This window comes from Bombyx mandarina, chromosome 17 (genome assembly GCF_030267445.1).
Source record: "Bombyx mandarina strain Sakado chromosome 17, ASM3026744v2".
NCBI classification, from domain to species: domain Eukaryota; kingdom Metazoa; phylum Arthropoda; class Insecta; order Lepidoptera; family Bombycidae; genus Bombyx; species Bombyx mandarina.
This window is the reverse complement of record NC_143223.1, coordinates 14949828-14962660: the sequence shown is the minus strand read 5'-3', so window position 1 is coordinate 14962660 and position 12833 is coordinate 14949828. Positions and strand designations below refer to the sequence as shown.

The following is a 12833-nucleotide window of genomic DNA, read 5'->3' as shown; positions in this document are numbered from 1 at the left end:
GAGTGTTAGACCATAAAAGGCATTGACTTTAAAAATTTAGCTGCCCAGACTGTTTAAAAAACCAATTTATCCATTATTTTACCATAATCTAAACTGCTAGCTTATTTCATTGATATTCACGTACAAGATAAAACTTTATGTTCTCTACCATAATGACTTGATAAGAATTACTGTTATATGATTTTTCTAATCATAGATTAATTTTCATTGCAGGCTATCAGACTACAATGCATATTATCATCAAGAGCAGCTTGAAGGTCTTGTGCGGGTCACAAGGATGCTGCTCCATCACAGATATCCTAGATATTTAGAAGATGGAGGTATGCTCTTATATAATTTGCATGAGAATGTAATCTATCTATCTATCTATCTTCTTCTTCTATCTTCTATCTTCTTTTTGTTCTTTTTCTTCTTCTTCTATCTTCTTCTTCTATATATATAAAAATGAATTACTGTTCGTTGGTCTCGCTAAAACTCAAGAATGGCTGGATCGATTTGGCTAATTTTGATCTTGAATTTTTTGTGGAAGTCCAGAGAAGGTTTAAAAGGTAGACAAATATGAAAATGCTCGGAATTTAATAAAAATAACAATTTTCTTTTCCCTTTGATGTCCCCCCTGTCAGACGGATTCCATTTGTTTGTTTTAAGTCTATTTTATACAAAAGCTTAGGTCTTTTATTTCTCGATTGAGGCACTACGAAGTCTGTCGGGTCAGCTAGTATCCAATAAAAATCATAACAGGCGAATTGTTTGGAGCACTTTAAAAAATTATAAAGAACCCTAAATATATTAGAATTGTAAAAGGCTTCCAATAGCCATACCATTGGCTTAAAAGTAATATATCTTCTATAACATCAACAACATTAAAACATACATCAGTATATAGCAACCATGAGCAATTTATGTAATGAATGTTCCACCGTTCAAATCTTTGTATATTTTACTGAAATGTGATGGCACAGAATTACCAGAGATTAGATAACCCATGAACTGCCATAGTTTTCATGTTGTAAATTAAGTATCATAAAATTATGTCCATAAATAGATGAGAGTAAAGCTTTTACTATACAAATCTATTATTAAACCCATTTGGTCATATGGCATCCAATTGTGGGGTACTGCGTCATACTCAGATATTGAAATCCTTCAAAGATTTCAATCAAAAACGCTCAGGATGATAGTGAACGCACCATGGTATGCTACAAATGAAAGAATCCATTATGTTCTTGCCATAAGAAAAGTCAAAGATGAAGTAATCCATCAAGCTAAAGCCTATTGTGTTAGATTGGAAGCCCATCCGAATAACCTTGCTAAGCATTTAATGGACAACCAAATGACTACAGGAAGATTCAGAAAAAGAGTGCCTCAAGATTTACTAGATCTACTGTAGATTAATTGATATGAACATTGTGCATGCACCGCCGAAATTGTTTCTCTCAAAACTACGGTTGAATGTCTTACGACAGCTTACAGCATAGAATTAATAAATAAAAAAAATTGATGATAAATAGTCAAGTACCTTATGATTTATAGATGTATTTTTTCAAATTATTTTTTTATAATTAAAGCATTGGCGTTTGCAAATCGTCTACCCTGCATATACAGTTGCGTTGCGAGTCCGCTGGGGATCGTTCAGCACCTCTGCAGACAGCTGGGCTTACCGCTGGCTTGTGTTAGGCCAGTTCCAGTAAATCCTTCAGGTATAATTGCTAAACCAATCAGTAAATTGCTATATTTGCTAATCGAGTTGCAAAGTAGTTTTAAATGTATCAATAACTTGGTGGATGTACGGTTCACTTGGTCTTTTTCTTCTCGGTCTTTCTTAGAGCCTACAGAGACTACTAGATATAATCTGGAACTGCTGCTGACACATAACAATTGATTCTGGAAAGGGCTCCCCTCCACAGTGTTACCCAAGCGCTATGACATGTCCTTCAAACGAGGCTTGCGGAGAGTACTCAATGGTAGGCAGCGCCTTGGCTCTGCCCTTGGCGTTACTGAAGTCCTTGGCTTAGTACTTAAAACCAAACGGACAGCAGTGAGTTTGTCTACATTCCTACTCAAATCAAAATAAACAAAAGATGCCTTTTAAAAAAAAGTTATGTTTTCAAAATGACATTCTTCAGTAAACATTGGAATGTAAACAAATTCTTTAGGTTTGTCTGTTTCACTATGTATTCGTAAATCAGTACAAGCAAATATGCAAACTGTTATTGTTAGATGTTACACGAAAGAAAGTGTTTAAAATGCGCTGTGCCGATCCCACCTAGTGGGTTGGAGACAAAGAGATAGCGATATAAAAGGCCTTATTTCTAAAACTAGTTTCATTGAAGCTAACCAGCGACCCAACACGAAATACAGTCCACTGCCCGATACAGAAAGATTCAGTTCCATCCCTTCTTAATTACAAACAAGTAAAATTTTCTATCGATGTATCAATAGCTAGGCCTGTGCACATTATGTGTATTCTTGATAATAAATACTGTATCAATATTGTTCACCACTATTCTAGGTTTTAAGGTCAGATTTTTCCAGGTGAACCTTAAAAAATTTAACTCGATAATATTTACTTAAAAAATTACAATAGGGATCCTGATTAGATGGGACTTTTTAAAATTTTCATTCAATATATGAAATGTATCACTTTTAATGCTGAGCTTTATACAAACGCGCTTCTCAGCTTAAGAGAATTGCTATTCATCACATGTGTTACAAAACAAAAATATGAAATTTCCGATAGTAAATATACGAGCGAAGCCGCGGGTAACACCTAGTAGACCATACTATTGAGGAAAGACACGTTTATTTTGTTGTTAAAGAATATATATTTAACGCAAACCACCTTCAACATAATAACACATTTCTTATACGGATAAGGTCGAGGAATGGACATAGACGCGTTAGAGAGGCTATGTGACGAGGACGTCGCCGCCAATCGCACCCCGCTGCTGGTGCTGGGAGAAGTGGGAGCTCCGCCCCTTGGTTGGGGCACTCCGCTGTACACCCTTGGTGAAATCTGCGCTAGAAGAAACCTGCACCTACACGTCAGAGGGCACGCGTTAGCCTTACCTGGTGCCAGCCTGAAAGAGCAGGTCAGTGGGTCAATGAAGTAGCTGCTACTAACTTCATACGTCCGACTTCCCATTCTGCTATTCAATGCAGGGAAGAATAGCACGGATACCATGATATTCTTTGTGATTCGCGGCATTTCCATATCAAATATTGGTCCTGATACCCAACCCTTCTTAGTCGTGGTACATATTGAAAAATACATATGAGGCCATCGGTGCAAAAGTAGCTTAATCCACATTTTTTTATGTTCAAGCTTATATGACGTATATTGGAATTTATTTATAATATAATAAATTTTGATGCGGCTTATCCATAGTTTCACCCATAGATAACAAATAGCTTTGTAAACATTATTTTTGCGCGTATTGTTTTTTTTGTCTACTAAAATTAAAATTTATGAAAATTCAAACCTCAACTGCCTCCATACTAACTATGGTAAGCTTAGGCCACTTTTGCGCTGACGGCCTCATATATAATAGGGTTTCGCGGAAGGATTAAGTTAGTAAATATGATCCGGATGCTATTAAGTCTGGTGGATGCGGTGTTCGCTGGAAGAGCTTTTTTTTTTGGGCGGGGGGGCGAACCGCCTACGAGGTCCCCGCGCCTACGTGTCGCGCGGGGTATGTGGGACTGAACGATCCGCAGGTGCTGGGAGTAGACCTCGAGCCCAAGGATAGTATTTAGAACATTACCCACAAGACGACTTTCTTGCACTCTCGCCCAAGCGTCCGACCCCCCCCTGAGGTCAGAACCCGGGCGAGGTTAGGGGTTTCCCCGGGTCAATACGGCAACCGGAAACCTGGGACGCGCAGTAAAATTTCATGTTTTTATTTTTATTTAATTTTTTATTTCATTATGTACACACAAAAAATAAGATAGTACAGAGTAATAGGAAAATTATGTACAATTAAATATTTTTATTACTAAAATATTTTTATAAAAAACAATATCATAATTCTTATTACTAAATTATACACTCTTGAATAGAGGTGGTGATTCAGACCAGGTCCCGAAGTGTAGCGAACATGACAATCAGTGCTCATGACTCCTGCCGATGGAGAGTTTTTTTTTTATTGCTCTTGTAGGCAGTTGAGCACACGGCCCACCTGATGGTGAGTGGTTACCGTCGCCCATAGACTTTAGCAATGCCAGGGGCAGAGCCAAACCGCTGTCTACCGCTAAAAGTGTCGCCAGTCAATCGCTATGCATTGAACGATATTGAACCACTTCATGCAATCATTGTGATTTCAGACTTACAGTATACCGGACTCGTTGACGCTGACTCCAGGACCGTGGTTCGGCGTGCCGGGCCTGCCTACTGTCGTATCCTTTCTAAAGCGCTCTAGGTCATCAGCTCATCATTGAAATGTATCAAGCCTGCGTTCTGAATATCATAAACTACCCTTAAATTATCGGTACGTGAGATATTACATAGATTTATTCAGAATGTATTAAGTACGAATATTAGGTACGAAGAAACACTGCATAATGCTTCCTATCTCATTTTCTCCCACGTTAAATCTTATGAATTTATATCTGTCTGTCTCTTTTTACAGCCGCTTTTTCGTTTCATCGACTTTCGAATCACAATGATGCTAAAAAAGTTTTCACTTCAAAATTTGAAAACCAATATTTTCCCTATCGTAGACCAGACGTTTTACAAAATTCCAGAATCGGTAACAGCCAACGATCAATCTAAGGGCGTTAACGCGGTAAGTGAAGAATATTCAATTGTACAATAAAACTCAAGGGTTTTTTTTTATTGTTTAGATGGGTTGCCGAGCTCACAGCCCACCTGGTGTTAAGTAGTTACTGGAGCCCATAGACATCTACAACGTAAATGGGCCACCCACCTTGAGATATAAGTTCTAAGGTTTCAGTATAGTTACAACGGCTGCCCCACCCTTCAAGCCGAAACGCATTACTGCTTCACGGCAGAAATAGGCAAGGCGGTGGTACCTACCCGTGCGGGCTCACAAGAGGTCCTACCACCAGTACCAGTAATGGTTTATTGGATAACGCACAGAAATGTATTCTAGGCAGTGGATGGCGTTAGAACACTCGCCGAATCGTTAAAATTAATAAAATTTCATTTTAATATGATCATTATTAGTTTAAAAAAATTAATTGCATGCTTTTTAAGTAACCAAGAATGCTTGAAACTAACGCCATCTAGTGTCACGCGTACGATAATTAATTTGTTAGTATAATCTGTGGCATAGTTTTGCTATAACGAAATAGAATTGATAGTAGTCTAGTTCTAGTCTAATCTAGAGAGCTTAGAACTCATATTTCAAGGTGAGTGGCGACTCACCTTGAAATATGAGTTCCAAGCGCTCAGTATAATTACAACGGCTGCCCCACTTTTCAAGCCGAAACGCATTACTGCTTCACGGCAGAAATATGCAGGGTGGTGCTGCCTACCCGTGCAGACTCACAACACGTCCTACCACCAGTAATTACGCAAATTATAATTTTGCGCGTATGATTTATATTACACGACGTTATTCCTTCACCACGGACGTCAATCGTGAACAAGAACGTATTTCATTAGAAAAATTGTAAAGGAATGTAAAGAAAGTTGTGGCGCGTCCTACCTAAGCTGATAGTCTTGAGAGGCTATTTCAGCGTAACCTTAACTAGTAGGTGAGCTCACGGGGCTCAAACCGGAGTGATGCTAACACTGACCCTAGCAAGAGCAGTGCTTCGCAGAATCTACCACCGATCGGAAACGCGACCCACTGAGAAGATCCGGCGAGGAACTCAGTGGGCTGTGTCTGTGGGTTAAAAGAAGTAGATTAATGCTGAGACTTTTTGGCGGGAACGCGAGGAGTGAAGTTGTGTGATTTGTTTTATTTTGTCTATTTAGTATTTCTTCAGGCTTAAATGTGTAATAATGATGGTTTATTAATTGTTTAATATCTGTGAAAGTGCACAAATGTGGGAAAATGAAAAAAAGCCGTTGGACGTAACTTCGCGGGATCCTCCAAAAAGTCCACTGGAAAATCTCAGTAAATGACCACCATTTTACTAAGATTATAATTATTTCATCCCATATCATTTCATCTCATCTTATTTCATTTAATTTCATCCCAGTTGATTAATGTCTCAAATTAATCATCTTCATTTCATTTCACTCCATATTATCATTTTTCATAAAAATAAGAATATAAATAAAAATAAGACATGACTTAAAGGTCTTAGTTACCAGGTCATAAAATACCTAAAGAAAAAAAAGATGTTGATGAACTTCTGAGTGCGTGGTGTGTACAGGCGGGTGCCCGGGAAGGCGCGGTGGCGGCCCTGTCGGGTCTGTGCGCGGCGGGGCGTGCGGCGGCGCTGCCGCTGTGGGTGATGGCCCGCGCGGCCGGCGCCCCCGCCCTGCACGCCGCGCTGCGGGCCGCCTTCCGCGCCGCGCGCACCGCCTACACGCTGGTCGCCGCCGCCGGCCTCACCGTGCTGGTACGTGACCGCCTCGACCTCCCTCCCCCTTCCACTGTTCATCTCCAAGCTTGTACAGACTCAGGCGAAAGACCCTGCACTGAAGTCTATACAACTGTTACCACCTGTTTCGGCGTGACTTTAAATTATTTCGTTTTCCTCTGAACTAACCACAAATCTCTGAAAACACATTCGGATTTTTACACACCGCATTGACCGAAAAGCCTTAAAGCCTCATTTGAATGATGAGTTAAAATTTGAAGTATTTTGAGATTATCAATAAAATCAATAACAAAAGTAACAAAACTAACATTTGAGTGGTGCACAGAGTATATAAAAATATAGGCTTTAGTATCTCTGGATAAAGCAATAATGAATGACGTCCTTTGAGTATTAATAAAGGCACTCAAAGATTTCAAGATATTAAGTAATTAAAGGTTGTTTCATTAAAAAATAGTTTTTTGTAATCGTCGAGATAGCTTTTATATGAAAGAAAATAAAGAAAAGTTCAATGTCCATTAGTATGGCGGACGTGAACATTGACGTCATTGTTCAATATGCTCTCTTACACGAGCTGTAATTTTGTTTATGGTATTTTAAAACGAATTGACGAATATTTCGATTTGTGATTGCGTGTCAGGCGGAAGCCACGTGCGCTCCGAAACCTAAAATACAAAATATTGCTTACAGAGCGAGCGTCCAGGCGGCGATGAACCACCGAACATAGACATAGTTGTGAGTATTAGAAATAAATAAAAGACTTTTTTATATTTTCATTGCTTAATTACGGGATCGAAGACACATGTTGCCTTGAAGGCCCCACTCATGTTTGTGGACATCAGAATAAAAAGTCTTATCTACAGTAGGCGCGCGAGTTCATGTCCATCCTGAGGAATGCGGTAGTGCTGTGACCTAGTTAATTATGGTAATGTCGGTAATAACTACCAATTTAGTCAACAGCTGTCAATTTGGTTTATTGTAATTTAAGGTAATTTTGTAATTTATGAAATAACATAAATGTGATAAGTATTACTTGTTTATTTCTAATAGAGTTTTTTTAAATTCCAATTCAATCACTATCAAATGAAAATACAACCGACAGATCAGAGTCGGAATCAGTATGTATCTTTTTTCAGTAGGTTTTTTTCTACCTGAACTTGTTGAAAGCGTCATGGTATGTCATGGTTAAATAACACAATAGGGCTAGCTTAAATTTTCTATATCGATAAGCGCGCGTCACAACCATCAAGGACAACACTCGACGTCAGACAAATGCGGGCAGGCGGGCGAAGGCGGGGCGAGCTGTCCCCCGCGCGTCGCCTCTGGCCCCGATGGACATGAACTCGCGCGCATACTGTACGTTTCATCCTTGTTATTGTTTTGAAGTTTCCACCTTAAACTTCAAATTTTCGATAAAGTTAAAACTGCGATTTGATAAATTGAATCACCTTCCACAGGAGGCAGTTAGTCAAGCGTCGGCGTGCGTCGCCTTCCAGTTCGCTCCGCCCGGCGCGGAGAGGCCGCCGCCCTACTACGACAAGCTGAACTCCTGGCTGGGGCAGGTGCTGCAGAGGGAGGCCGACATGGTATGTTCAACCTTACGGCACGACGGCATTTTTTATTTATTTTTTTATTGTTTAGATGGGTGGACGAGTTCACAGCCCACCTGGTGTTAAATGGATACTGGAGCCCATAGACATATTCTACAACGTAAATGCGCCACCCACCTTGAGATATAAGTTCTAAGGTCTCAGTATAGTTACAACGGCTGCCCCACCCTTCAAACCGAAACGCATTACTGCTTCACGGCAGAAATAGGCAGGGCGGTCGTACCTACCCGTGTGGACTCGCAATACGCACTACCAGCAGTAAAAAGTACAAAAGTAACCACACCTAGTCTGTGGTCACTAATGGCGTTGCGTCTAATACACATAAATGATGCCACCCCATTTCTCCCGACAGATAAGTATAGAGGTTTGCGAGACCGAGTCCCACGGCGTCGTCCTGCGCTACTGTCCGCTCGAGGGCTCTATCCTGGAGGAAGACAAGATAGAGAGCTGGTCCAGCATCCTGGAGGCCCAAGTTCACGTCCTGCACGCGACCGTGGCCCTCAGGGAGCCCTTCCAGCAGAGAGTCGAGCAGAACCCTTGTTTGAGGCTGGTCCACGTGCCTGGCTGGGCGGGTAAGCTTTGCCTTCGTCTGGTATAACGCGTTAAACTGGTCAAATGAAAAAGAAGGCATGCTGCATATGGTAGGCAGCGGCTTAGCTCTGCCCCTGGCATTGCTGACGTCCATGAGCGACGGTGGAAAGAAAGACGGAGGGAGAGGAGGAGAGATAGAGAGAGGGGGGAGAGAGAGATAGAGAGAGGGGGAGAGAGAGATAGATAGATAGAGAGAGAAAGGAGGAGATATAGAGACAGAGAGGGGGGGAGAAATAGAGAGAGAGAGAAGTATTCCTTAAAGGCTTTGTCAAACAGAACGCGTACTTAGCGCGCGTCAGAACGCTAAACTGCCGGCGCGCAATGACGCCGAGATGTGTTGTACTACTATGGTAATGCACTGTGAAACAGAGCGCCAGCGCTGTAAGTACGCAACGCTCTGTCGCGGCGTTAGTACGCTTTAACGTCAGGCGTTGTAATTTTTTACAAATTTTATTTATTAGCATCCGAATGAGAATGTGTATTGAAATACTAGATAGTGCCCGAAAAATTTATAGAATTAGAAAATACCCATGCTTATACAATGCCACATCTGAATCACTCGACATCTTAATACTTTTAAATTTTCAAACTGCTATAGAAAGGCGCTATGATTTGGCGGATGTTACGTTGCGTTAAGGAGCGTTAGGTTCTTCTGTGACATGAAAAGAGCGCGGGTTGAAACGCAGCGCTAAGTAGTGCGTTCTGTTTGATGAAGCCTTAAATGTTGCTTTTTCGCGTGTCAGCAGCTTGATATCGTTACGCGCTGGGGTTCGGGATAAATAAAAGTACTACCGAAGTATAAATTACTAGCGACCCGCCCTCGCTTCGCTTCGGAAACATTAAAACACACATGAAACCAAAAAAATAAAATAATTTTTTTTTTAAAAAAAGTAGCCTATGTTCATCAGGGACAATGTCGGCTTCTAATGGAAAAAGAATTTTTCAAATCGGTCCAGTAGTTTCGGAGCCTATTCGAAACAAACAAACAAACAAATCTTTCCTCTTTATAATATTAGTATAGAAAACCTGTATTTATCACTTAGAACACTCACAGAACGCTTTAAAATTCTCTTAATATCACTTTTTCCGCGTCGCTTCATGTGATCCGTTTGCTGCTTCGCTTCGAGTAGTTCCGATTACTAACTAACTGCGTGCCATCTCTGCAACACTTTTATAGTCGATAAGACATCCCTAGAATCGTCGAGAACATTCCTCACAAGTCGAGTACCTTCGATGTGTGTTTTCGATATCTGAAAATAGATGGCGTTGTACTTCTCGAGCGTTTTGCGAGCGACAACTGGTCATATTCCAAAAAGTTACCGGCTATAGTGACCTTTGAGTTACGGCACGTGTTTACCGTTTGCTGTTGGTAGCACGTATTGTGAGTCCGCACGGGTACGTTCCACCACCCTGCCTATTTCTGCCGTAAAGCAGTAATGCGTTTCGGTTTGTAGGCTGGGGCAGCCGTTATATTGTATAATTGGAACTTAGACCTCATGTCTCAATGTGAGTGGCGGTGTGCACGTTGTAATGGCTTTGATAACCACTAAACACCAAATGGATCGTGAATTCGTTCTTCTACTAATTCAATAAATAAAAAAAACATATACAAAAATCTTAACTGAAATTCTTTTTGATTCCCAAACGTTACATTTCAAATAAATAGTTCGTTTTCCCTCTAATCTAGATGAGCTACGTCGTGCCTTATGAGTTAACAACACGACAAACTAAGGTTCTGCTGCATCTTAATATCCGACCTTAACAATGATATTGATTGTCCGGGAGGGAGAAAAATTACCATTTTTAAATATATATATATAATGTATTATTTTACTCACATCAAAATAAAGTTTATCCTAGTAAAAATAAAGCACAAACTGAGTTACTGTACAAAGAGAAACATTTACAACTACTACACATATAAAACTATCGCTTCACCAGTTTTTATATTTTTTATATTACAATATTCAAAAATGTTTTAATATTTCTAATGTTTCTTTTTCTAATGTTTTAATATTCAAATTATAATTTATGTCACTTTCATAACATACTAGCCGCACTCGCTCGCTTCGCTGGGCATTTAAAATTAACACTATTATTTATTAACATTATTATTATTATGGAATCCAACAGTCATATAAATATTAGCCTATCCATTAAGTACATGTATTTTCTACATGGATACCAAGTTTCAAGTCAATCGGATGCACGGTTCAGTAGTTATAACGGAACATCCGTAAAGACCACTGTGGATTTATATATTAGTATAGATTAACCTCTTTTAAGATTTATGTCATAAATCATATAGTTATATATATTTGATGGCTTTCGTGTCAGGTCTCGGCGGCGTCCGCTACGTCCCCCCGGGCTGGGAGGAGGCGCCCCTCGAGCAGCTCAACTCCCTGAACCGGCAGCTGGTGGAAACCCTCAGGGTCACGGACGGAGCCTTCTCGTGCGGCGACGGCGACGACCAAATGGCTTGCGTCAGGTCAATCAATTTTAATTTATTTATTGCTTAGATAGGTGGACGAGCTCACAGCCCACCTGGTGTTAAGTGGTTACCTTAGCCCATAGACATCTGTAACGTAAATGCGCCACCCACCTTGAGATACAAGTTCTAAGGTCTCAGTATAGTTACAACGGCTGCCTCATCCTTTAAACCGAAACGCATTACTGCTTCACGGCAGAACTAGGCAGGGCGGTGGCACCTACCCGCGCGGACTCACTAGAGGTCCTACCACCAGTAATTACGCAAATTATAATTTTGCGGGTTTGATTTTTATTACTGTTATGTTTGTAATAAATGTTAGTGTGTCACTGGCCGTCTTGAGTATCACTTGTCCCCATACACGCTAACACAACATTGGCGACGAGGTACCCACACTAAAAAAATAAAATAATGTCTTTCGGAAATTTAAGTAATTTCGATCATAACACGCAAACTTGGAAGACTTGGAGATGCAGACTCACACAGTGGTTCATCGCGAACGATATTAACGTGGTGAAAGATCCAGCAGGAGTCAAAAGACGGGCCATATTGCTTAGCACACTCAGCGAATCTACCTACAAACTGGCAGCTGATCTCGTGTTGCCTAAAGAAGTTCAAGAAGTACCATACGAAGATATAGTTAGTGCCTTGGACAACCATTTCACTCCACAATCAGTGGGATTTGGCGAGCGTCATCATTTTTATGCCGCCACACAACTACCCCAGGAGACACCATCACAGTGGGCTGCGAGGTTACGAGGTCTCACTTCTCAGTGTAACTTCAGAAATGTAGAAGAAGCATTAAGGGATCGATTCATTATGGGTATGCTGCCGGGCGTGGAGAAAGAAAAAATGTACGTGCAGGAGCTGGCCGGGCTGACCTTCGCCAGGGCTGTGGAGCTGACCGAGAGCTTGCGCAGCGCCCGCGCGGCTGCTGCTGCAAGCGCTGCTACCGAGGCTGTCGTTACAGAGCTGTATAAAATAGGCAAACGTTCTCCGACTAGTGTACCTCAAAGTGCAAAAGTGAAGTGTCCCGTGTGTGGTTATTCGAATCACAAAGCCGCGGAGTGTCGTTTTGCGAGTTACACTTGTAGGAAGTGCAACGAAAAAGGGCATTTGCGTAGAATGTGCAAAAGAGTCAATTATGTTGTAACGGAGGAGAACGAGGAAGGTGACGGTGACGACGGTAAAATTTGTAACATTCGATCTTTGCGAGGTGAACCATTAATCGAAGCCGTGTGTGTCAATGGTATCAGAATGAACTTTGAGATTGATAGTGGGTCAGCTGTTACCGTTATGTCCGTAGATACATATAACGAACATTTTAAAAACATTCCCTTATTAAGCACAAATAAGAAATTATTAAGTTACTCGGGTGACGTGTTAGGTTGCGCCGGTCGCGCTCAGTTGTTAGTGGAGTGGCGGGGTCGCACGCGCCAGCTCGACGTGTACGTGGTGCGCGATGGCGGACCGCCTTTACTGGGCCGCGATTTCATCGCACAATTTGAACTGCAGCTAGCGCCCGTATATAAATGTGCCACTACCCGTGACACGTTGAAATTAATACAGGAACAATATCCCGCCGTGTTCTCGGACAAGCTAGGTAAATTCAACAAATATAAAGTTAATTT

The 12833-nt window shown here is 41.1% G+C and overlaps 1 protein-coding gene across 3 annotated transcripts in view; it reads left to right on the top strand.

The window, feature by feature from the left end:
* LOC114245756 (pyridoxal-dependent decarboxylase domain-containing protein 1) overlaps positions 1-12833 on the top strand; it is a 38756-nt gene that overhangs the window by 1633 nt on the left and 24290 nt on the right. For all 3 annotated transcript variants that reach the window (XM_089734104.1, XM_089734103.1, XM_089734102.1), the window contains exons 3-12: positions 214-320; positions 1569-1700; positions 2878-3092; positions 4324-4395; positions 4725-4784; positions 6346-6534; positions 7204-7248; positions 7971-8099; positions 8476-8695; positions 11052-11202. In XM_089734104.1, coding sequence (XP_089590230.1) covers positions 214-320; positions 1569-1700; positions 2878-3092; positions 4324-4395; positions 4725-4784; positions 6346-6534; positions 7204-7248; positions 7971-8099; positions 8476-8695; positions 11052-11202 — 1320 coding nt within the window. The remainder of the gene's footprint in view (positions 1-213; positions 321-1568; positions 1701-2877; positions 3093-4323; positions 4396-4724; positions 4785-6345; positions 6535-7203; positions 7249-7970; positions 8100-8475; positions 8696-11051; positions 11203-12833) is intronic.